The sequence below is a fragment of the Vespa crabro genome, chromosome 3 (genome assembly GCF_910589235.1).
Source record: "Vespa crabro chromosome 3, iyVesCrab1.2, whole genome shotgun sequence".
Classification (NCBI taxonomy): domain Eukaryota; kingdom Metazoa; phylum Arthropoda; class Insecta; order Hymenoptera; family Vespidae; genus Vespa; species Vespa crabro.
In genome coordinates this window covers 12182778-12209138 of record NC_060957.1, presented here as the reverse complement: position 1 = coordinate 12209138, position 26361 = coordinate 12182778, and the positions used below count along the sequence as shown (strand labels likewise).

At 29.8% G+C, this 26361-nt stretch overlaps 4 protein-coding genes across 16 annotated transcripts; 2 read left to right on the top strand and 2 right to left on the bottom strand.

Moving 5' to 3' along the window:
• Positions 1-1044: 1044 nt before the first annotated feature.
• On the bottom strand, positions 1045-7119 carry LOC124423057 (carbohydrate sulfotransferase 11-like). 3 transcript variants are annotated; one of them, XM_046960336.1, is made up of 6 exons: positions 6759-7119; positions 6468-6687; positions 3978-4373; positions 3267-3554; positions 2851-3086; positions 1045-2748 (listed from the first exon to the last, which is right to left on the bottom strand). In XM_046960336.1, the coding sequence occupies exons 3-6, from the start codon at positions 4299-4301 to the stop codon at positions 2583-2585; spliced, it is 1014 nt and encodes a 337-aa protein (XP_046816292.1). In that variant the 5' UTR covers positions 4302-4373; positions 6468-6687; positions 6759-7119; the 3' UTR covers positions 1045-2582. The 3 variants fall into 3 exon arrangements, with proteins under 3 accessions (XP_046816292.1, XP_046816293.1, XP_046816294.1); XM_046960337.1 differs by having other exon boundaries at positions 6468-6668; XM_046960338.1 differs by lacking the exons at positions 6468-6687; positions 6759-7119 and adding an exon at positions 4959-6441.
• A 309-nt stretch (positions 7120-7428) lies between these two features.
• On the top strand, positions 7429-11787 carry LOC124423060 (inactive hydroxysteroid dehydrogenase-like protein 1). Of its 7 annotated transcripts, none has more exons than XM_046960351.1 (5): positions 7429-7515; positions 10040-10237; positions 10348-10584; positions 11019-11362; positions 11531-11787. In XM_046960351.1, the coding sequence occupies exons 2-5, from the start codon at positions 10078-10080 to the stop codon at positions 11738-11740; spliced, it is 951 nt and encodes a 316-aa protein (XP_046816307.1). In that variant the 5' UTR covers positions 7429-7515; positions 10040-10077; the 3' UTR covers positions 11741-11787. The 7 variants fall into 7 exon arrangements, with proteins under 7 accessions (XP_046816307.1, XP_046816310.1, XP_046816303.1 ...); XM_046960354.1 differs by having other exon boundaries at positions 7473-7848; XM_046960347.1 differs by lacking the exon at positions 7429-7515 and adding an exon at positions 9365-9489 and having other exon boundaries at positions 11531-11786.
• Positions 11788-12695: 908 nt separating this feature from the next.
• On the top strand, positions 12696-19798 carry LOC124423056 (activating transcription factor of chaperone). 2 transcript variants are annotated; one of them, XM_046960334.1, is made up of 3 exons: positions 12696-12853; positions 13561-13881; positions 18280-19798. In XM_046960334.1, the coding sequence occupies exons 2-3, from the start codon at positions 13656-13658 to the stop codon at positions 19167-19169; spliced, it is 1116 nt and encodes a 371-aa protein (XP_046816290.1). In that variant the 5' UTR covers positions 12696-12853; positions 13561-13655; the 3' UTR covers positions 19170-19798. The 2 variants fall into 2 exon arrangements, with proteins under 2 accessions (XP_046816290.1, XP_046816291.1); XM_046960335.1 differs by lacking the exons at positions 12696-12853; positions 13561-13881 and adding an exon at positions 15908-16060.
• Positions 19182-25141, bottom strand: LOC124423055 (probable E3 ubiquitin-protein ligase RNF144A). Of its 4 annotated transcripts, none has more exons than XM_046960331.1 (5): positions 24904-25141; positions 23564-24460; positions 23276-23438; positions 22876-23198; positions 19182-22770 (listed from the first exon to the last, which is right to left on the bottom strand). In XM_046960331.1, exons 2-5 carry the CDS (start codon positions 24128-24130, stop codon positions 22534-22536), a joined length of 1290 nt encoding a protein of 429 aa, XP_046816287.1. In that variant the 5' UTR covers positions 24131-24460; positions 24904-25141; the 3' UTR covers positions 19182-22533. The 4 variants fall into 4 exon arrangements, with proteins under 4 accessions (XP_046816287.1, XP_046816288.1, XP_046816289.1 ...); XM_046960332.1 differs by having other exon boundaries at positions 23564-24429; XM_046960333.1 differs by having other exon boundaries at positions 23564-24383.
• Positions 25142-26361: the final 1220 nt, after the last annotated feature.

Genomic DNA, 26361 nt, shown 5'->3' with positions numbered 1-26361 from the left:
CAGTAGCTAAATTTCGTATCCTTTGCATTATTACTCGTTTAATATCGTATCGTATTTTTTCTCGTTCTTTCGAATTAGAAATATAATCTATTATCAATTACGATGGAACGATTGAAATGAAAAAAAAAAAAAGAAAAAAAAAGAAAAAAAAAAGAAAACAAAAAAAGAGACTATTGAAAAAAGGAAAAGGAAAAGAAAAAGATAAAGAAAAAAAACGCTATTATCGAAATATTATCTAATCGTATATTAAATTTAGAAAAAGGTAATCGACCCTTCGAACTAGCCGAGCCAAAATACATATATTATCTGTCTAACTAATGAGATCCGGAGAAGGCTTACAAAATTCGGCACAAGCCGAGATATTAATGTTCGATCGTTCATTTAATTATAAATGTACAATTCCAGATACATAAAGAGAGAAAGAGAGAAAGAGAGAGAGAGAGAGAGAGAGAGAGAGAGAGAGAGAGACAGAGAGAGTTGATATCGATGTATCGTATACCGACAAATTCACATTCGCTAAGCCGGAAAGTGACTTTTATTTTTAAACAAAATGCCTCGTCCGGATGGACGCCCACGTGTCGAATTTATGACACGAGAAGACCGAAAAGAATTCTTATTTATTTTTTTTCTTTTTCTTCTTCCTTTCTTTTTCTTTCTTTCTTTTCTTTTTTCTTTTTTTTCTTTTTTCTTTTTTTTCCTTCTTCTTTTTTTTTTTCAACGAGACACAAGAAGTCACCTCACGTGTGGCGCCAAATTGATTTACACGTGACGATAGAAGGGAGAGGCGAGAAGTGGGGTAGAGACGAGGAGAATGACGATAGTATTTGATCAAAGAAAATTTTCATAAATATTCTCGTCTCACTCTATTTCTTATTTTGTTTCTTTACTCTTTATTTTTTTGTTTTTTTTGCTTTCTTTCTTTCTTTAATCCTCGATTTTTTTATGTAAAACAATTTTTCCTACTTGCCATGAAATAAAAAATCTAGAAGAAAAATGGAACCCGCTGTTTCTAGTTTTCGGAAGGTCTTCGAAAGAATTAACATATTTCAAAGAACGGAATATTTTATTATCATTATTATTTCTTTTTTTCTTTTTTTCTTTTTTTTTTTTTTTTTTTTTTTTTTTTGATACTGAGCTTTTTATATCGTATATAAGTAGGAAGTTCGCATAATCGCGAAGGTGTGGCACATAGAGCACAGTTCTACGTCTTAACAATTTCTACTGACCTTATAACAAATAAATAAATCAATAAATCGATCCTTACTCGTTGAAAGATTTTTTTTTTTCTTCGATCGATTTATCAAAAAGTTTCATCGTACGATCTCCTTACTCGTTTACGAAGGTTTTACTAATCTTTTTGTTAATAATTCATATGAAAATACATGATTTAATTAATGCATCATTAACAAATGCATTACCTTTCATATAAAACATTAATTTGCACTTAAATGTAACAGCGCGTATAAGGCTGTTGTTATCACGTGAGAAATAATCTAAATACTTTTAAATCTATTTGTTGCTGTTTTCATTGCTCATAAATTCATCCCAATTGCTTTTTTATGCATTCGTTATCATTGACGTAGCAATAAACTCTCGTTCTTCGAAAGTCCTTCAAATTGATTGACGGATGGAAAGTTATTTTCGTTCTCGCACGTACTTGTAAGTTTTCCTTTATGATTAGACTAAGGTTCTTCGACTCTTTATCCAAAGTTAGTCTGTATAAAATCCCATCTCGTTCGTCATCTTCGAATCCTAATTTAAATTTAGCACGCTAACCAAACATCGACTTCGATGAACAATGTTTTCGACAGATACGTTTCAAAACTCTATCAAAATGTTACGTAAATACGTTATTATTTTGTTCTTTTCTTTTTTGTTGTTTAATTTTTTTCGTGACTTTCGTAAAACCACCTTATTCGATAACTTATTAGTTTCATATTAAAAAAAAATCATTATTTTTCTTTTTTGCATCGTTTGTTTCCTTTCAATCTCAACAAATACCTAATGCATAATTCTTATTAATATGTTATTATATAAAATATCTAAAAAATATAATATGAACGTTGACATTCTTGAAAATTATAATTTATCCAAATCAATATAATTATTTGTATTAAATATTATAAAAAAAAAAAAAAAAAAAAAAAAAAAAATAAGAAAAACAATCACATACAAATGAAATATATCAATTTGACATTCGAATACGTTTCAATTCTAATTCTAAAATTCAATTCTAATTGAGTTTATGCTTACAATTCGTTACATAAAAATCGTGAAAAATTGAATATAAGAAATGCAAAGTCAATTCAATCGAATTTCTTCGTTCTATCATCGAACAAAAAAATATCGACGGATATATCTCATTTCAAATTATAAAATTGTTGACAATGATCAGCGTAGAATTAAAATTGTTATAACGTAGTGACTTGACAGAAATTCTTAATAGATAAACTAGTCTATTATTTTATATCGTTCTAATATAAATAAATAAAAATAAAAAAAAAAAAAAGATACAGAATCTGAATCTCTTTTAATTCATCGAATCTCAGTTTTCTGTACACGTTAATTCTCTCACTATAAATTTAAGCTAAAGAAAATCCTAAAACGTCCTCCAGCGAATAATCGAACAATTTCATATCTAATTTGTACAAATCCTCCAACTTTCTCAATTGTTTATAACTTAAAGTTGAATAATATCTATCCAATTTCTTGGACGTTGGCTCGGTACTCTGTGGTTTCGATGGGAAACTGAATAAAGAATAAAAACAATCGTCATCTTAAATGTTAAATATTCCAAGGTTGGGCAAATATAAATCATAAAGCTTATTTAAATCGCAAATTTATACTCACTTGACGGTGACGACATTCATTCTTTCCAACACTTCTGTAGCGTCTTCCACCAAGGTTTCATACTTACTAACAAGATTGTAATTAACTACGCACGGCTGACATAATTCATATATAGGTCTCCAATGTTCGTTCCTCGTACCATTTTCAGTATCATTGGTAATGAATTCTACAAACTCTCTGAACGTAACATCGTCACCATTTTTCAATGATTCTTGCGTAGCATTCACTCTGTACTTCTATCGAAAAAAAAAAAAAAAAAAAATAAATAAATAAATAAATGGAATAAAATAAAAATATTTTTTTAATAAAATAAAGCAAAATATTTTCTTTTAAGTGAAATAAAATAAAATGTCTTTTTTTTTTTTTTTTTTTTTTTTTTTTTTTTTTTCTTTATGAAACAGGATAGCGTAGATTACCTTTATAATTTTCTTTCCAAAACGAGTTTGAAAATATCTCGAGCTCCTTTCATGCTTCGCTTCCAGTTTATTCCTATAAGCTGATAGTAGCCTTTCGAATGGATGTCGAACGACTATAAGTTTGTCGTAGGATGTTAATTTTTTCTCAATTTCCGAAGCAGTGTAATTACTTAATCTTAAAAAAATTCCTGGCGAGTGAGCCTGATCAGCCGGTATTTCTAAAGGATCATTTCCAGACCACTTTCCTGTGGCGATCATTAAAACACGTTTCCAGTTTGTACAGGCAACCTGTAAAATGGCAGGATACTGTAATAATTCTGTGAATAATAGACACACGAATCTGTAATATAATTCGAAAGTTAAAAGAATTTATCCTTGAAACGAGCCTTACGTTTTCTCTTCGATCTATAATTCATTTATTTCGAATTTTTTCAAATTTTTTCTTCTTACCAATAGTTCTTTTTGTTTTTTTCTCTTTACCTCTTCTTCATACAATTATATAATCGTAATTAATGAAATTAAATTGTGAACATTAAACCTGATTTATGTAACCTAATCAGCAAACTTTTTAATTTAATAAAATACTTTTACCACATGAATTTATTAGAGATCAATGTATCTTTTTTTTTTTTTAATTTTTTACAGAATTTTCAAAAGCTATATATTTATATATGTATGTGTGTATATATATATATATATAAATATATATACCTTTGGTACATAACAATAAAGTAACTCGTGTTGTTCGTCCACGAGGATGTTTCTAAAGGATTCAGGACTTAACGTTCCGTTTTCAGCATTATTATGTCTAAAAATCTCCTCGCAATTATACTGTAATCTTTCTTGACGCTCTAACAAAGCGGATCTCGCTAATGCATTAGGTCCTGTCCAAGAGTACATATACTTCTGTGATTGAAGATACTTCGAGTTGCCATATTCTAACGAAACTTCTTCGTTGGTTTTCTCTGCATTTAGGATCGAATTCCAAATAACGAGAATAAATATTATTGCCCTGAAGACACGACATCCTATCATCGTCCTCTCGTGATCATCCGGTACATTGAGTTATCTTCTCGTGAGATTGTCGTCTCGCTTGCGCAATCCTTTCTGTAAATACGACGAAAGTGTACAATGTTTAAATCAACTTTGTTTGCCAACGTGGAATGAAGAAGAAGAAGAAAGAAAAAAAAAAAAGAAAGAAAGATAAAGAAAGAGAAATAATTGAAAAAAAATTTCTTCCAATCCAATCGATAGAATCGAAAAACTCTATTGCATTAGAAAGGCAATACAGGATGAATAAATTAAATGTAATATTTAACAAACGAGGTCAAAATTGTAGGTCTTTTATTTCGATTAACTAGATTTAACTTACATACATATATACATACGTAACTCGGTCTCCGTTTATATATATATATATATATATATAACATTAATAGTGTTGAGCTTTAATTTTATCGGTAGCCTCGAGTATATATTGAAAAGTAACTATCGCTAACTACGACGACGAACGAAATCCGTCAAATATATAACTAATATATGTAATAATCGTAGAGGCACGCGTGTGGAATGGTTGCGTTAGCGATAGGGAGATCACATTAACCCAATATATGTATATATAAATGTGTGGTGTATGTGTGTGTGTATATATATATATATACAGTATAATATAGGTACGCTAGTTTCAATTACCGCTTTGCAAAACCTGTTCTTGAACTTTACCCATGACATCGATCGAATGTGAAACCGTATTAAACGTGTGTGAAATAATTTTTCACGCATAAGAGAAACATTGAATTATAGATTTATTTGAAAAGTGATCACTCATTCTTTTTTTTTTGTTGTTTTTCTTCTTTTTTTCTTTTTCTCTTTTTTCTTTCATTCTTTTCCTTTTTACTATTATCTTCTTCTTTTCTTCTTTTCTTTTTCCTTTTTTTTTGTTTCTTTTACTCTCTTTCGATTCTTTTAAAAACCGATCATCACACGTCGTCAATCATTACGATAATTAAATAATTATATAATTAGTCGATATCACGCGTATCCGTCTTACAGAGATGATCGTCTGAACGTTTATGCAAAAGTAACGGATTAAACAACGGATCGGCTTAACGGAATCCAGTTTATAGAAGTAGAACGTAATCTCGATCTCGTTTACGCGCGAAGCATGCAAGTCACGTGGGAGAAAAAGAACATGTTTGCCAGTTGGTATCTTCGTATTTTGTGTCAATGGAAAAAGGAAATGAAAGATTGTCGGATAAATAATGACATATAACAAAAAAGAAAATGATCTAATCGATATAGAGAGAATTCGATTCGACGTGACATTCGAGTATCGTATTATGATAGCTTATTGGGAACGACGACGAGCCTAACTCGAAATACAAAATAAGAAAGTTGAAAAAAAATAAAAATCATGATCGTCGTATACTCTTGAGTTGACTAATACGAACCAATGGTTCCGTTCGTCAACTCATAAATCTCTTTAAAAGCGAACGAACCGTATGAACCGTTGCTTTGGTGTCATGGTTCATAACTCCGATTGCATCATTTTCCTCGATCTATTTGTAATAAAATTGATTTGAAGGAAAAAGATAGAACGGTTGGGTTTTATTTCTGGAGAGAATTAAAAACAAAACAAAAAAACAAAAAAAGAAAACAAAAAAAGGAGAAGAAGCAGAAGAAGAAGAAGAAGAAAAGCAAAAGAAAAAAAGAAAGAAAAGAAAGAAAAAGTTGTCGAAATCGTAAAATAAATAATAAATCGTAAAATAAAATAATGTCGTAATCGATTTGTAGATACATCGAGCAATTTGTACTCGAACCAGTGTTTGTCTTCCAAGATGAAAGATAAATAATCGATAAATGCGACACGTAGAGCTTGCGAACTTTTAACATGGAGTTTCGTTCAAATTCGTTCGAAAAGGGAAAGAAGGAAAAAAAAAAAATAATATACCAAGACTGTACAAATATTCAGATATCTACCTAACACAAAAGAAAAAGAAACGAAAGCCGTTCGACATTCTAAACCATTTCGAGGCCACTTCCATTTTAAGTTTACGTTCGGCACAGATGCTTCGCACGTGTTTTACGAATCAGCGTTACAACTTTGCTGTTTCTTAAAATTTTTTTTCATTGAATATTTTTCATTGCATCTACGTTGTCGAGGAACGATTAAATATATGTAAATATATCTAAAATAAATACCTGTCTTTTTCTCTCGGTTTGATTATCGATCGATTGAGATACGATGATAATAGTCGTTAAATTTCGTTGAATTCCTTTAAAAGCTATCGTACGAAGGAAAACAACGGGCTTGTGGTTCAACTTCGCCCTCTCGACTGACAGGGCCGAAATATCTATAATGTCCGAAGTTCGTATCCCGCGGCGTACTTACAAAACGTTAGCCTATTCGTCAAGCAATTTACTATAGGAAAAAGATAGAGAATATTTCGTATTACGAGAGCGGGGAAATTCAAACAGAGAATCTTTTCATACCTTGGAAAATAAATGCTTCTCTGTTATGAGGATTAACAAAGTGAACGATGAATGTGTAGAAAAAAGAGAGAGGAGATCAAAATTCAAGGTGATAAGGCAATATCTTTTTTCTCTCTCCTTCTCTAAAACTATTGGAAATAAAACAGATTTTGTTTTTTCACAGATATACATACATACACATATATATATATATATATGTGTGGAAAAATTCTAATGAGAAAAAAGAAAATGATTTTTTTGAAAGAACATTTTGAAGAAAACAAAGGAAATATAATAGAAGAGCACGAAACGCAACGAGTGAGACTATCTTCTGTTCACGAAGACGATACACGTACTGGAGAGAGGACCTTTCCATGCATATTTCTCCCTCTCTCTTTTTCTCTTTCTATCTTTCTCTCTTTCCCTGTTCTATGTATACGTGTGTACGTGTTAAAGCGAGCGAAAGAAGCTGCGCGCGCCTCTTTTCTCGTAAAACATCTTTCTTTCTCTTTTCCCCTCACTCTTTTTCTCTCTCCCTCTCTCTCTCCATCTCTCTGTCTTCGATCCTCTTCTCTTCTTCGCTTACAACATCGCGCTTTAAGAGGAATGTTCTAACATGTATATGTATATATATATATATATATATTATACATATTTAGATGTGACATATATATATATGTCACATCTAAAAAGATAATTAAACGATTTCATCCATTACGGATTTTATCCATTATTTTATCCACAACTATCGGCGAAATAAGTTCTCAAGTAATCAAGTGTAAGAAGCCAATGTAAAAAATAGTGAAAGTGAACGAAATCAAATTTGTTAATTAGTTATATTAAATACGAGAAACTATCAGTTACAAAAATCAAGTTCTTTTTTTGACGAATCAACCAGCTATGTTTATTTTCTTAATCGCGCTAGAACATTCTTTCTCGACATAGTGAAAGTGAAAAAAAAAAGTTTTATTGATAAATATCATAATGGAATTTTGCTTTGAGAATATAATAATTATTTATACGCAATTGAGAATATAACGATTATTTGTACATATATACATTCGTGGACTTAACAATGTGCAAATCAAACATTATTACGGAATAAATGGAAGTAATATCGAATTTTCGAAATAATTCTTTAATTACGATCTTCAATATAATCGTTTATAATATTTATAAAAAATAATAGAGACGATTTGTTCATCTTGATCACATTTAACGATTGTTATGTGGCATAATATATAATAGAAACTTTTGGGACTTAAATTCATAGCGTACTCGCGCACATACAGACACATACAAAAGCGATAATAAAATTATTAAGTTAGTATATATTTATATAAGCACAAATGATCCACGATAATAACTCAATTGTTTCGTCGGAAGAAATTTTTAAAAGATGACTTTTATCTCAATATCGTATTCTCAAAGACCTTGTTTTTTATTATCCATGCTATATTTATTATCTATTCTATTACATTTGTTTTTTTCTTTTTCTTTTTTTTTCTTTTTTTTTTTTTTTTTTTTTTTAAACATCTTTTTTTCTTTTATATTTTAATATCTTTTTTATATAAAGCATATTTTGTAAGGACATATTAATGTCGGAAAGTAATGTCGTTTCTGCGCATGCCGATATTTGATTGTGATTTAAAATGAAAACTTGTTTAAAAATTTATCCGTTTGAATTTAATTTAAGAAAGCAACATTACTTTCCGGTCGACTTAATATATTAAAGGATATTTTTAAGAATATTTTTTTAAGAAAAAGAAAATACTCTTTATAAATATTGTAATTTGATGTCGTTATATAAGTATTGTCGATCTATAATATTATTGATTATCGATTACATCATCGAAGTTTCTCTTATACGATGCATTTTATGAAATATTCTCGTGTCGTATAAATTGAGTATCGTATTCTTAGGATCGAATTTACTTCGTCGTTTCTTTGTTCTTTTTTTTTCTTTTTTCTTTTTTCTTTTTTTTTTTTTTTTTTTCTTTTATTCTTCCAATGAATTCCTCTTTTATGAAATTTTCAATCGAATAAAATGCATTAGAAAGTTCAAAAGTACGACATCGTTAAATCGACATCTAGTACTGATGTTCGAAACTAATGAACATCGTTAGAATGGGGAGATATTTGGGACAACCATAACAGAATGATTACACGATAATGTTACACCAGCAACCTCGATTTATCGTGCATTAACTATGAACCCTTTCCCACTTGAAAATTTTCACTTGGAAAAAACGTTGGTTAAATTTTAACTAATAATTTTCTTTATCTCGAACGTACGTACATATGTACAATCTGTATTAATTAATATATATATATATATATTAATTATATAATAATGTTTAATGGAATAACTCATGGATAACTTATTCATATTTTTTGCATTATAAAAATCAGAAAAAATCATACAAAATATTCATGATTTTTCAATGAGAATATTTTTCGTTTGATAATCACGACAAATAATAAAGTAAAAACGAATAAAAATAAAAGAAGAAAAAAGAGCAAGCTTTTGTCAATAATTTAAAAAAAAATAAAACAAAAGATTTATTTTAAAAAAGCAATAACATGTTATTTGTACATAATTTCAAGGTCGTTCGTAGAAAGTTACTTATGTTCATACATTTTCTATATATAGTTACCTGTAGCAAATCACTTTTAGTCTTGCGTTGGATATCGTCGAGGGATCATCTCTGAAAGAAAGAGCATATAAATAAAGTAAAAAAGAAAGGGAAAGGTACAGAGAGAGAGAGAGAGAGAGAGAGAGAGAGAGAGAGACAGGGGGTGGGGGGAGAGAGAATAATTAAGAGACATATTAAAAAAAATGAAAGAAAATATCCAACGTGAGGATTCGATTTTTTAAAAGTTACAAAGTGTTTTTAATTTTGTTATACCAATATTGTATCACCGAGTATTGCGATAAACAAAACTATAATGTTTGGTTAAACTACAGCTTATATAGTAAATCGAAACGACCAATAAAAACGTCAAAGAAAGACAATATTGTGATTCGAGTGATAACAATAACGTAGTATTTATCAATCGTTTAAAGTATAAGTGTTTGTTTCTACGCAAGTTATCGTATTAATGATAAATCATATATTTGATTCGTAATGGATATATGTGCTTGATAATTTTGATATTAAATAGCAAAAGCGTTTGAAAGATTCAGGCTCAGTTTTATTAAAAAACTTAAGTAAATTATTCAAAACATAAACATAAAGGACAAACATTTTCTTTGAATTATCTGTACATTGAGAATTAAACATAACTTTTTAATATTTCAGTTTATGCGTTTAATTGAAGACGAACTCATTTAAAGAAAATGATGACGTTAATAATACTCTGGTTATTAAGCGGATTAATCGCACTTTGGTTATTATTTAATTTCGCAAATCATTTAATATCTATTATATGGGAAATATTTTTTCCCCTTATCAATTCCAAAACGATCAATTTGCGCACGAAATTTGGCGAATGGGCAGGTAAGTCGAGAAAAAGAAAAAAGAAAAACAAATCAATTTGGAAAACATTATTAATCTTTTTTCTTTCTCTCTTTCTCTCTCTCTCTTTTTTTTTTTTTCCCTCAATCTAGTGGTAACAGGATCAACCGATGGAATTGGAAAGGCTTACGCAATGGAACTAGCTACAAGAAACATTAATTTAATCTTAATAAGCAGAAGTTTAGATAAATTGGAAAATACCAAGTCTGAAATATTAAACGTTAATCCTAACATAGAAGTGAGGATCATACAGGCAGACTTTAGCAAAGGCAAACTGATCTACGAAGAAATCAAATCTCAATTGGAAAATATACCAATTGGAATATTGGGTGAGTAAAAAAGGAATATATACATTATTTTTATATATTATCGACTTATACATTGATTTTGTTAAAAGACTCTTTAGAAAGAAAATTTTTTTTATCGATGCAGTAAATTACACGAGGAAAAAAAAATTATACTTTTAATTGAATAAAAATAAAGGAAAGAAAATAAAAACTCGTGACCGATAACGATATCTTAATTCGTAAAAGCAAATGAAATTACAGACGTTGTTTGTTCGAGATATAAGAACTATTATTATATCCTTCGTTAATTTACATTTATTTAATTATTATAATTCTAATAATGTTAATTAATCGAAGAGAATAATTAATTAATAGAAGAAGAAGAAAGAAATTTTGATTGTTCGCCGGTTTTTTTTTTTTTTATATCAAAGCCATTGCTCGATAATACTTATTTAAAATATTCAATATTTATTTAGTGAATAACGTGGGCAAACAGTATAGTTATCCAATGTATCTCAACGAAGTTCCGGAGGATGAGCTATGGGATATTATAACAATAAATGTGGGGGCTGCCACGATGATGACGCGATTAATTATTGAAGGAATGAAAAAACGTAGAAAAGGTGCAATCGTTAATATATCTTCTGGCTCGGAACATCAGCCGCTACCATTAATGACCGTCTATGCTGCAACCAAAGTATATTTGAAAAGTTTCTCCAATGCAATTAGAATCGAATATTCGAAATTTGGTATAACGATTCAACATTTGTCACCATTCTTTATCAATACCAAAATGAATGCCTTCATTCCGAGATTTCAGGTATGAGTTATCAATTTTTTTTTTCTTTTTTTTTTTTTTCTTTCCTTTCATTCTTTCATATCATTTACATCGGTCTATTTTATTTGTCTTTTGAATATTATTAATATCTCATATCTTTTTAATTAATGATAAAAATATGCATAGATTTAAATGATCATGTAATAACAGGTATCCAGCCTATTTGTTCCTAATCCAACGACTTATGCCAAAAATGCAATAGCCACACTCGGTAAAGTAGATTCAAGCAGCGGATATTGGGCCCATGATATTCAAACATTTTTCAGTCTTATTGCACCTGTATGGATTAGGGCAAAAATTGGTTGGTTAATGAACAAAAAATTTCGGGAAGATTATATTGCATATATCAAAAATAAATAAATTGTTGTTGGAGAAATTAATATTACAAAATCAATATTATATTAATGTTATGTGTAATATTATAAATTAATGATAATATTAATGTATTGTTATTATTATTATTAATATTATTAATATTATAATATATATATATTTATGTTCAAATAAAAAATATAACATTGTTTTTATTTTAATCATTATTACTTAGATTTTATATCATAATATATTGATATATTTGTAAGAAATAAATCTTTTCCATGCTCTTAACAAACTCTGGTTTTTACGTCTTAAATATTTAGGGCAACGAGTAAAGCAAGATCGGTAAAAGTAAATAGATACCTTAGCCGTACAGGACAGAAACGAAACATTTCTATTTTGTCTAAGGAATAGTAATAACATTTGAAAATTCATTTAGAATATTAATTATAAGATTTCTTTCTGTTTTATTGATTGTAATGATTAAATAACACGCTCGCATCGATTTGTTTTCTGATTTGATTTCATTGACGAAATAAAATTGTTTCTATGAAAATCTTTTACATCGATCATATAAATCTAGCATATATCAGAAATTTTTTTTCTCTTTTTTTATTTTATAAAATATTATTTTTGTAATTTTTCAGACACATTATAAATATATTATGATAATTATTTTTTCCCAATAAAATCATTTTTTTACAATTTCAAGTAAATCGTACGATCTATGCATTTCAAAAATTTATAACCTAACATTTTAAAATGTTAGGTTATCAATGTGATATTTCTCGAATTCGCTTAATTCATGTATTATTTATATATATATATATCGTTTCGTCGAAAAGAAAAGAAAAAAAAATAATAAAAAAGAAAAGAAAAAATGAAAAGTAAAAAATGAAAGAAATAAAAAGTGTAGGGCGACGTAAAATCATAATTCGGTACTGTTGGTCAGTGATTGGTGAAAATGGTGGGATCGAACAGTGTCACGTGACTTCGTCAGGCAAACTCCGTCGCAGAGAGACGTTCACTCGTTATCCATGAATCGTAGAAGGAAGACGTTTGAAATCTTAATCTGTTCTATAATACGAGGAAGATGACTTATTAGTGATAAACGAACTTGCACACGCAAGTGTGCCAATACAACTAATTAATAATGGAGTGAGTACTTTTTATCAATTAATCATAAAAAAAAAAAAATAGAAACGCACTAGAAAAAGATCGATCAATGAGGCCACGCCAACGTGCTGCCATTTTGTGAGTCATCGTGCCACGACGACGACGCGCTTAATAATCTTGTATTTTCTGTTTCCTATTTGCTTATAAATTCATTTCCAATAACATCACTCTCTTATTTACAAGTCATATTATATGCAAACCTCTTACATCGTTCATATTTATTCAGATTAGATATTATACTGAAATTCCTCTGACGATAAATATGATTGCATCATAATATGATATCGATCTAGTTATCAGATTTAAACACTTGCGATACAACACGAACATTTCCAATTGTTGCACAAACTTAGCTAAACTTAGCCGAAGTTATTGAATGTTGTATATTTAAATGAAAATTAAGATTTAAAGGTTAAAAGTTTTAGGAAGTTGAATATTTAAACGAAGGATTTCGCAATTTTTGTTTATTATAACAATGAATAATATATTGATAAAACTTTTACAGAGGTACATTTACAGTCTTATTTATATTGAATTATTCAACAAAACTAAATTTGACTAATTGATCTCTCTTACACATTGATTATATAATTAAACAAGTTATATAATTAAACAATTTATTTCATATATGAAACTTAATCGTTTATAACTTCACAAGTATTAAAATAAATTAATATTATGTTTTTTAGAGCCAATATGGCGCTCTCTACGAGCTACGTCGCAAAGACGACACAAATTTCTTTTAACGGTTTTATATTGCACCTTGATTGGATTCGCATAAACAATGGTAACCAATCAGGACCAGGAGATGTGGGTATGGAAGCTGGAGCCAGAGTCCCCTAAGGGGACATCTCAAGCCGATGCTGAAGATGATTGGTTTTTACTTGACGACAAGTCCTTAGAACTCACAAAATATGCTGCTGAACCTGTTATGTACGATGATCAACCAACAAACCGTGCACAAGTGGCAACAAAACTTTTGGAAGAATTAGATGAATGGATCAAAGAAGGTAATTTATTACTAAAATATAACAGATTTTGAATAATCACTTGATCAAGTTGATTAATTTAATCAAAAAGATATAATCTCTAGGAAATCCTTCTTTTTATTTTATACACAAATTCAAAATACTTTAAAGAGATTATTCTGTCCTATCTATATTTCATTCGTCATACTTGAATAACGTTAACAAGCATCATTGATTTGCTTTACTAACAATAAAAAAAAAAAAAACCCAAAAAAAAAGAGGGCTTTGAATTATCGATAATAACGAGTCATCTCTCATCGAATCGTTCTTGACAACGGAGAAAGAAAAATCTGCCCCTTTATGAATTCTTCCCACACAGCACCAATTTCATAGAGTAAAATAGTTAGTAATAGTACACTATCGATCGCATTAAAATATGGCGAAAGGGATTATGGTATAAAGAGATTGGATGTGAACGTAACGGTTGATCGTATAAAAAATATTAATCTCTAGAAATTGTTCATGTGTACATATTTTTTTTTTTTTTTTTTTTTTTTTTGTACATATGTATTTTTTATTCGCCTCTCTCCTACTCAATTGATTTCACCCGGTTTCACTATCTGTTTCTCTTTCCCTTCTCAGTTGTTTCCTTTTTTTTCTTCTTCTTTTCTTTCTTTCCTGAAAAAGAGTGGGACAAACTGGTTAACCTCTACGTAAATGGCTCCGGTTGGAGGCCGATAGGGTGATGACGTAGGAGCGTTCGGGACGAAGGAGTAGGAGCGACAGAGGGGGGAAAGTCCAAAGATAAGGAGGAGTGGTTCTACTTCAGTATACAGCCAAGTCGTATGCGAGACTTGTACGCGATCACTTTTCAATAGCGCGGTATCTTCGGGGATTAATAAAATCGTCCTTTAAAAAGTGTTTTTATATCTTAATACGATCGATTATCAAAACATAAACACGAAATACATGTGCGTATAAATATATGTGTGTGTGTTTGTATATATATATATATATGTATGTATGTATGTATGTATATATATATAGAAAAAGAGAGAACGAAAAAAATTGAGAAGATCCAAACACAATATATTACTTGACGCATGCGCTACCGTGGTGAATAATACTTTTGTAGTGCCCCGTGTACATGTGTATGTTTACGATCGGAGAGCATCGTGCATCTTCGGCACATGCGTAACTAATATAACAACGAAAGAACAAGCTGCCGCGAAAGAGAGAGAGAGAGAGAAGGAGAAGAATACATACTAAAAGAAAGAAAAATAAAAACGAAATGAGCTTTTTCTTAAATCCAATCTACGATATTTCTTTTTCCTCTTCTTCTCATAATTAAATCGAACAATTATATACACCCTTGTATATATATATATATACATATATATTATTATATATATACATTTTTTTTTGAGTCATTGATAAGATTTCTTTCGCGTGTTTGATATTCGATCTCAAAGAAAACAAAGTCTGATCCAAGAGTTTTCTTCTACGATCACCAAAGTGTGGGAAAGAGAGAAAAAAAAAGAGAAGAGAAAAAGACAAAATAATAAACGAAACGGATAATTCCATACGGAGATAATTCTGAAACAAGATACGATACATACATTTGATGGCACTCAGAGAGGGGACTATTATATTTTGACAATAACTAGAAAGAAAAACGTGACAATACTGGCATCTCTAAAAGTGACACAAGTGAAAGATCCGGCGTCTCGATGTTGGAGTGTGTTAATGTTATATAATAGCATGCAGTTCGCATATCGCTACACGTGGAATCGCGAGATCATTGTCAACTCTCAAAAACTCGTGAAAAGACGTTGAATCGGTGAAGATTTTGGTGTACCTTTAATATATATCTTATGTATTTGGACCATTAATTACTTTTAATTTAAAAATACGTCGTCGTCGTCGTCATCGTCGTTTATTCGACGAGACTACGTCGTCGTGCTATAAACATTGATTTACCTTTAATTATATAAATTACTACCATATATATATATATAAAAAAAATATATATAATATATATCGCATATATAACATTTATATAAAAGTATATATATAAACACGTGTATATATTTATTATATATATATATATATATATACGCACAAACATATACGTATACTTTCTATCGCTGTCAAACAAAAACATTCACGCGAAGATCTCGTTGCCGTGGCTTGATTATAATGGCTGCTATATGTTACACGGGTAGGTTTCCCTTTATCGCACTCTATTATTCTTCTTTATAATCGAAATTGTTATTATTATTATTATTATTATTTTTCTCTCTCTCTCTCTCTCTCTAAATTAAAAACATCATGTCTCATTATCATTCCCTATCGCGATATACATACTCATCGATCGGATCGATCGACACGTAATATATCTTCGATGGGAAACCCCTAGTAGAATCGGATAAGATTGATCTCTTATTGAAATAAGTTAAAAATGATCAACAAGTTTCTATGTAAGTAACATATATATATATATATATATGTATATGTATGTATGTATGTATGTATATACATACTACGCAGTAGCAACGAATACAATTGATCTACTTCTCTATCATTCTAGAATCATTTGAATATTCACGTGGAATAAACATATGTTGCGCTCGTTGATATTGCATTGTTGGTAGAGAGAAGGGGACAGAGAGAGGAGAGAGAGATGCCAAGAAACGGAAAGTAATGTTAGGCGTTATGCCAAGAAACGGAAAGTAACTCGTCAAAGAATGCTGGTGAAATAAACGAGACTAAAGGAGTAGGGTGATAGATGATTGGAGGGAGAAGGAGGGGCACGTTTAACGAGAAATAAACTTTTATCAATCCGCCAAAGAGGGAAAAAGAAATGGTCTATGATGATTGGACTCAGAGTCACATGTCGTCTTCTATCTCTATCCTCGTTAACAGCACGTCAGACGTGTTTTCCCGAATAAAGACTATTGACCTTCTCTCTCTCTCTTTTTTTTTTTTTTTTTTTTTTTTTTTTTAAGAAATGAAAAATCCTCAGAGAAGATCGAACTGTTATTCTCGTGAAAGAAAGAGAGAAAGAGAGAGAATTAGAAGGGGGCAGAAGATCGCGAAAGTCTCTTAATTAAAGCTGCTGAATTTATTTACCGCGATTCTCTTTTTCTCTCTCTCTCTCTCTCTCTCTCTCTTTCTATCAAAACTTAATCATACTTTATCACTTTGACCATTTGTTTGGCAACTCTCTTGAAATTCCTTCAGTACAACTTTTTATATATTACTATTGGAATTTCGGATGATTCAACATTATCGCAGTTTTTCCAAAAAATATATTGTACTCCAGGTCTTTTTAATAAACGAAATAAATTCTATATAACAAAAATAACGCGAGAAAGAGAGAGAGAGAGAGAGAGAGAGAGAGAGCGATCGATTAGAGAACAAAACTCACCGTACGATTTGTTTCGTTGTAACACACAGAAATATTCTTATCTAACCTCCTGGCCCCTGCATTTAAATGACGATAACTTTTAAACGGTATCGAGTTGTCTCCGATCAAAGTTTCAACCAAGAAAATGGGTCAGGGCCTACCATAGAGAGTTAAATCTAGAAATAATTTTGATCTAAGAAAGTTAACCATGAATATTCATAAATTTACCATGAATATCCTTCTCTTCCTCTAAAAAGAAAAAGAAAAGAAGGAGAGAAATTAGAATGAGATCGGTAAAAGGTAAAAGAAAAAAATTATGACTCACGAATCGAACATATGTTTAAATAAATCACGTGGAAAGTAATATTTTGTTCTTCTAATCGTAAGTAGATCATATTAAGATATACAAAGTTTCTTTTTAAGAGATGTCGTTGTTTTTCCTTCAATTGTGATATATGTAAAAAAAAAAAAAAGAACTTAATTAAATGTGCATGCCCAACCTTTATAAATTCAATAGTAACAGAGCAAGAACTGTAAATGAGTAACTTGTTTTTCTAGTTGAACCAGTAATGTCCATGAAATTATATATACATCAATGCGGCACTCCTACATTATTATTCATAAGAAAGATCCAGTAAATGTACTGTTAATTAATTCTCATGTTTTTCTCTGTATGTTTTGTAAAGGTAAAGCATTATGATTGAGATAGATAAGGGAAAAAAAAAAACATTTATTTGTTCTCTAAAGATCAATATTCTCGCGCATTAAATGATTCGATAATAATAATGTCATTGAAAGAGAATAAAGCGAAACTTTCTATTACATAAATTAAAAAAAAAAATATATATATATATATCTGATATTATGGTATACAGATTGAATCAAAAGATTGTTTTTTCTTGAGAGATCTTTCAGGCTAATTATCCTTTCAAATTATAAAACTTCCATCAAGGATAGAAACTTTTAGCTTATTCTGCGTATCACGTAACGATAATAAGGAATGTAATTATATAATTGATTATTTTTTGCAGAACCTTTCTCGGATTGGCTGGAGGATAAAATTGATGTGCCAATATTCGAAGAATTGCCAGCACCGGAGTGTGGTCAAAACAAACCAGTCGTATATCCAATTATAATAAAGAATCATGAACAACAGCACGATAACACTCAAACATTGTTGGAAGAATTCGAAACTGTTTTGGAAGATGTTGAGGCTTGCCATCAGATTATCCCTTCGTCAGTTTCAACGCTCACCCCACCTCAATCACCTCCACCAAATAAATCATTGGCCATTGATACACAATTACTCGTTACCTTGCAACCGGTGATGCAAACGGTACAACCTATAATATCGAGTCAACAGCCTGTATATAATATCATAGTACCTCAAGAAAAGCAGCCTGATGTCTATCAGAGCGAAGTATGTATATCGGAACAATGGAATACTGAGAATATGTCATTGGATCCACTTGGAGGAGATGTCGCCAATGATCTAGCGGTCGTAGATGAATATGTACGATCCCATACAGAGGACATACCACCACCGTATAGTCCATGTACCAGTCCAAGTGGTAGTTGCGCTTCTTCCGAAGATTCCACGGATGATCCAGACTGGATCGCTGAAACATCCTGTAGTAACAGGAAGCAATCGAGTTACATCAATAACAAAAATCGGCATAAACCGTACTCTCGTCCCTCGGTCGAGGACAAAAAAGTACGGAAAAAGGAACAAAATAAAAATGCGGCAACGCGATACAGGCAAAAGAAAAAACAAGAGATTAAGGATATTTTAGGCGAGGAGCGTGAACTCACCGAGTATAATGAAAAATTACAATGTCAAGTGAAGGATCTACAGCGGGAAATCGGATATTTAAAGGGATTAATGAGAGATTTGTTTAAAGCCAAGGGTCTTATAAAGTAATCATTTTGTTTCCTCTCTTTCTTTCTCTCTCTCTCTCTCTCTCTCTCTCTCTCTCTCTCTCTCTCTCTCATATCATTTTTTACAATATCTTTTTGTTTATATAATCACATTTATTGAATTCATTAACTATGTATTTGTCGACACATTACTCACTTTACAATGCCACTACTAATACAATAACATTATACTTATATTATCAATTGTTATATATATATATATATATTTTTTTTTGTTTTATTTTGATCATCTACATTCTACTTTCTTAAACGTTTAATGTAGAATCTATCACAGCTTTTGTGGAACTACAGGACTCTGTCGTCTTGTAATTTATAAAATGTATAACCATCTCCTAATTTTATACTTATGGTCCGTTAAGATTAGCAAATGTGACGCCATTAGATAAAATACGAAGGATTTATTCGATAAGCAGCCCTATGAAGTTCTCACGAACGGAAATCTGCTGTTATCGAATATCCTGGAAGTTTTGTATACGATGGTGTCTCATAGATATGCGAATCTTTTCATTCCAAATAATTTTTAACCCAATCGATTTTATCATATTTTCTTACAGAAAATATTACGTTTAGAAAGGAAAAAAAAAAACAATAAATGGGTTATTATATAAATGATATACGTTTCAATTATTATTATCAAATGTTAAACCTCTTCTCTCCTATATCATTTAATCAATTATAAACACTATGTGTAATATTAACAAAAAATACAAATAAAAAATAATTAAATAAATGCCAAATCCAAAAGTAATAGTATCATAATTAAAAGGAAAGAAGTTTTTATTCAGAACGAAACTTGAAGATAATTATTGTTTTGTCGCGAAGACATCTTACGATAAATATATTTGATTTCCATTCAGAAAAAAAAAAAAAAAGAAAAGATAAAGAAAATGTTCAAAACAAGAAAGATAGTAAATAAAAATTTCAATATAAATAATTACACAACAAACGTTTTATATATAAAACATATTTATCTATAAACAGGTACGGCGCGGGCATATCTCGAATTTATTTTCTTAACTGTTTACAGCATTTAATTATAACGCAATTATCTGCGTTATCAAAATGGAAAGTGAAGAGGATTGAAACGCATACATGCGAGAATATTATAAATGCAAATCTAGTAAACAGACGTAATTAGTAAATTCCTTCGCAAAATGTATAAACGAAGTGAATATACTAATATCCTTCACCAAGAAGCACTGATTACATGAAAAATTACAGAAAAAAGAAAAAAAAAATGAATAAATGTCTAGTTAACATAAAAAAAAAAAAAGAATGAGAAGCGTTATTTTTAATAAAAAAGAAGAAAAATAAGACCTCAAAGTTATGATCATATACAACCAATTAATAAATGCACACACATCGATCAATTATGATCTGAATTTGCACCTCTTGTCATTATATATATACAAGAACTAATGCGCAGTATATTTGAATCTTTACTTACAAAATGAAAGTTTTTTTTTTTTTCTATTTTTTTTCTTTTTCTTTTTTTTTTTTTTTAAGCATTTTTACATCTATATTAAGTCTATCGCCGATACATCGTAACTTTATCTTCGCTTATTTTTCCAAGATTTGCAACTATTCTTAAGAAAGTGATAATAAAAAAAAATTGGTTTTTTTTTCTTTTTTTTTTTTTCTTTTTTTTGAATATTATAATAAAAGATACAACATAAAATATTCAAAGTCGTTCATCGTTTAACGATATATTTGTTCGTAATAAAAAATTAAAATGCTTGCTTAAACGTAAACAATAAAATAAATGATTATTTAATGAACTTGGATATGCAAAAAAAGATTCTATATATATAAATCTTGCTAATAATAAAAAATTTACATTTTCTTCCGAACATATAAAGCAGATTACATTTCTTCGGTAATACTTTTTTGCTCATTGTTAATATTTTATAATAAATCTGATGTGCAAATTTGGCAGCCATAATCGTTCACTATAATACAAAATATACATAATTGCTATATACCAAGCTTAAAAATATAACTTATTGTAGCTCTAGTTTTACAACATATGCACACATAGTTGTATTACTTTGTTTTATGCTTTTATTTACATAAAATAAATCTCTATTATAGTAAATAAAATATTAAGAATTATTTCACGATATATATATATATATATATTGAAGACTTTCTAAACGAAATAATATATCCGAATATATAACAAAGAAAAAAATTTATTATAATTCTTGTCTCGAATTAAAAAGAAAAAATTGATATTTTTTACCTAGACTACTTAACATTACATTAAGTTGTCCTATTTCACATGAAACAACGAGATTATTTTCATTACAGCAGCGTTATATTTTGTTTATATGTGTATATGTGTGTGTTATTTTAAACTATGGCTGCTCTTACCTTCAGGAGCAAAAAAAAAATTATATTTCAAGATATGACATCTATGTACCATCAAAAAAACAAATAGAATTGCACGGCTGCTTGAATTAATAGCAACCTATACATTCTGCCTTATTACATATAACATTGTTATTTTAAACATAGTCACATATGTATTTTTTTGAACTCATTTAGAGAGTTCAAGTTGTTATTATAACAATATATCAACACTATAGATTTGATATATCTATACAATTTTTATAATGCGTGCTCTATTTACCCCACCAAATTATTTTATATTTTCTATAATAATGTACATGCAATGTACACACTGTTAATTCACCAAAAGTAAATATATGAAAGTACCCATAAATAAAATATGAACAAGTGGAATATTGTATAGTGTAGTCCACAATTAAAATATCAGTCGAAGCTTAAGTCTGAGCCTCACTGAGTTCCTATTTTAGGCACACATATAGATATACACTGTTTCAATCTGCATGTCACACGTTCCTATCACATAAAGTCAAAAAGAAATAAAAAAACCATAAAATAATAATCATTTCCATTGTAAATAAGAGTACAATGCATAATCTACATGGCAGTATAAAATTAATATTTCACAAATATAGTGATTCTTCTGGAATGTTCTTGCATATAACAACAGCTACGAATATTTGAAAATCCTAAATTAGTACCATAAAATTATAATTCGCTTTAGATAAAAAAAGAAATTCGCTTTATATAAAATAAAAAAAAAAAACCCTGAACAGAAATATTTATTATCTAATATATAAATAATTCTTTTTCTTTCTTTTCTTTTTATTTTTTTTTTACAAATGAAAAATCATTAAAAATCAATGTATATCTATATAAAATGCCAATTATTATATTAGCTCATTTATGAGAGAAGCTACCTTATTCGTTCCATTTTTATAAGAGAAAGATTATTAATATGTAAGATTAAGAAAGGGACTCAAAATATTTTACAGTTTCTATGTTGCAGTATCGCCATCCTCCTGTTCGAGTCTAGAAGAACCGCAAATACGACATTTACAGCAAACTATACATGGAGCAGCCAAAAGTAGCAAAGGAGACGCGACAAGTAGGAGCAAACCAAAACCGGCGAATATCCCAATTACTTGTGTTCTATGCCATATTACAGATGCTCGTGAGTGACCTAATTTATTTTTACATGGTCCCTTGTCGTAATGCCTCAACAAAAAATCATCCTAAAATATCAATAATATATCAGTATATATAATATTTATAAAATTATAGTTTGTATTATGTCACAAAAATTCAATAGGAAAATTATATTTATTACTAATACTTACATCTAAAGAAGCTAAACAATACCAGCAGAAAACGTGTTTGCATCTTTTACACATCATTTGTGCACATCCTTCGTCTTTTTCAATAGGTACAGAACACATGGGACAGCATTTAATATGATCACTGTCAAATGGTATACCTAATGGAAGATCGGAACAGGGTCCATTGTGCCATGCTTCTCTGCACAAGGAGCAAAAATCTGTAGAACAGTTAGGACAGTGGACAGGTCCAGGAGGTGTACTACTACTTCCATTGGAATTGATTGAACATATTGTTTCACAGCCTGCACGTGGACACCACGCACGTTTTGTATCCATTGAAACATCTGTATAAAATCAAATTTAGTATCAAAACATTTCATCTCTAATTTCACACGAATTAACAATCATATTTTTTACTTACCTCTGTTCAAACGAAACTTGCAATGTTTTTCCATTAACTCTGCACTAACAAGACTTCTAATTTCCTTTAACGAAAGGATAGCACCTTGTTCGCATTGTGCATCTGGACAGCTAATTTCATATGCGCCTTCTTCAATTTCAAATTCGACATATGCTTTCATACACTGAAAAATTTTATTTATATTAGCAATGATTATATCTTTTGTTGATATATGAAGATAATGAATTATTGCAGGATCACAACATGAGTTTAATAGACAATACAAATGATATAATCATTTATACTTACATCTTTACAATAGAAACAACCACAGCCTTCAATTTTAAATGTTTTGGATAGGGACGTATCAGTAAGACAAAGCTTACAAAAGATTCTTCCAACTGTTTGTTGTGAACCTGTTGGGACAAAATTTCCAGCAGCTAAACTGTATCTCGAGCTAGATGCCAATGACAGCAAACTAGAACAGCGAGAGCAAACTCTACTGCGATTGATAGCTCTACCCTCTAGAGCTGACGTACTTAATCCAACTGCAGTTTCACATTTTCTAAGAGCGCCAGGAGCTAAATTAATCCAACTGCTGCCTCGAGCTTCTAAACTAGCACTGCTTTCAGGCCTTAAAAGTGGAGAATCTATGCCTTTTCCTGGTAAAGTTCTTTCGGTTAAAGAAAGATTGACTACACTTGATTCTTTACGTAACAAGGGTAATCTTATACCAGTGAGTTTATTGGTCTTATCTATTTTCTTCTGATTGTTGACAGTTTTATTAGGTGGATTAACAGAAGTTACTGAACTATTTGTCGTGCCCATATCCATTAAGGGGGCTCGTCGTACGACGAGCGAGTGTAGGCTAGGCATCCCCTGATTTAAAATCTCTAATTTCACTGCCACTTACAGACAAGAGCTGTGCATACTGACTTTTTCTAGGGCAGTTTGCTCCAGCACTTGCTGCGAAATAAAATCCAACGTGCAATGTATCAAATTATTACATACATCTGATCCTTTCCCATGATCATTTTCCAACAGTGCATTATATTGATACAACTTCACATTTGTCATAGCTCTTTATGCGTTGTAAACACTAGGCGCGACATTGGCTAAGCGATTAATTCTAAGAGAAATTGTTATCATCGGTATATTTCATTTGCATAAGCTGACTGCAAAATTATAAAACCATATCGATGAACACTTTAACATAAACATGTCGAGGACACGATGATTTTTTTTCTCTTTCTTTATATGGTAATATAGAAAAAAAAATATATATATATACATATATATATATATGTGTATATATATATATATATATATATAATTGAGGCCCTCCTACTTTATGGATAAGAAACGTATATATCGTCCCGAACAAAACGAAAAGAAAGGAGCCCCGTTACGTTTTCTTCTCTCAGCGATGATAGAGACGACTCCCAATTATTTTCATACGTTTACTCGCTCGTAATATATATATATATATATATATACATATATATATATATATATCGTCTGTGACGTATTTTTTAATGGATGTTAAAGGAAAAAAAGAAAAAAGGAAAAAAAAAAGGAAGATAGAAAAGAAAAGAAAAGAAAAGAAAAAAACATCATCTGCACATCTCTAAACACAGAGCAACTTTCACCGTTATTCGAGTGCACGAATACGACACTGTGCACTTTCGGAATTGTCAGTATTCGATAACACAGTTTCTCCAAGCTTTTTCACCTGTCCTGTCACGAAGTACATCAAAGTGCATAAGAGAATATAGTATATCCCGAGCGATTACTTCCGCCCCCACTCACTTATTTTTCTTTCTTTAAGAAGAAACCAAGCGTGTATCGCGATCGGCGCGCATCATTCTCTCTCTCTCTCTCTCTCTCTCTCACTCTCACTCTCTCATTCTCTCTCCCTCTCTCTCTCTCTCTCTCTCTCTCTCTTTGGGATATATATTTTTATAATTTATATGATTGTTTTCATTTTAATGGAACATTTGTCATCATCTTTCCTATTTATTTGACTTAAATAAAAAAATAAAAAAAGTGTGCTAATGAAAGAGAGAATAAGAGACAACAATCAGAACTCGACGTATAGGAATACATATATCATTTGTGTTCTATTATGATCCATATTTAGGAATTCTTCCAAATAATAATTTCCTTATTTGAAATCTCGTCTTTTTCTTCTATTTGTTTCTTTTTTTCTTTTCTTTTTTTTTTTTTTTCCCCCCCTTCAAATCCGGACAAACGTGATCAATTTTAAAGGTATATTCATACGGTTCCACAATTATAACAAATTAAACTCGTTTCTAAAATACCTAAGAGATTATGGAAATCATTTTAGACTTGGTTATGGTATGCGCGAGCGCGTGAACGCTCATATTGAAAAGGAAAGGAGGAAAATATTTTTTTTTATGCGATTTCAACAACGAAACGAATTGGGAAACATAACTAGGAAAATAAAGATATCTACATTTCTGATCGGATTTCATCTATTAACCATTAAAACTCTATTCTACGATGAGTTTCTACAAAAATAGACAACATCCGAGGAAATATATTGCACGTTCGCACGATCGGTTGAGTGCACGGATATAATGGCACTTGCGCCATAAAGATCAAACTCTCATTGGCTGACATCCTTTTCGCGGCAGGTTTAAAAATGATAATTTTATAATCTATTAACTATCACTTTTTATATATATATATATATATATATATATATATATATATATATATATATATACACATATATATTTGTTAAAAAAGAAATTTTTAATTAATACAATATATTATTCATATTCAATAATCGATTGTCGCTTGATCCTGCGAAAGTCCAAACATTATATAAAATAATCGGTAAAAAAAAAACAAAAGAAAAAAAAATAACTGATTTACAATAAGAAGAAAATCAAATATTGCAATTTTAATAGAGATCATATATATATATACACGTACATATATATATATATATGTCTCTACATATAATGATATATATATATATATACATATATATATATATATATTCATCTATAATTACATTTTATTTAACGCATATAAACATTGATATTTACATATTATTTAAATCAGCATTGCGTAAACCT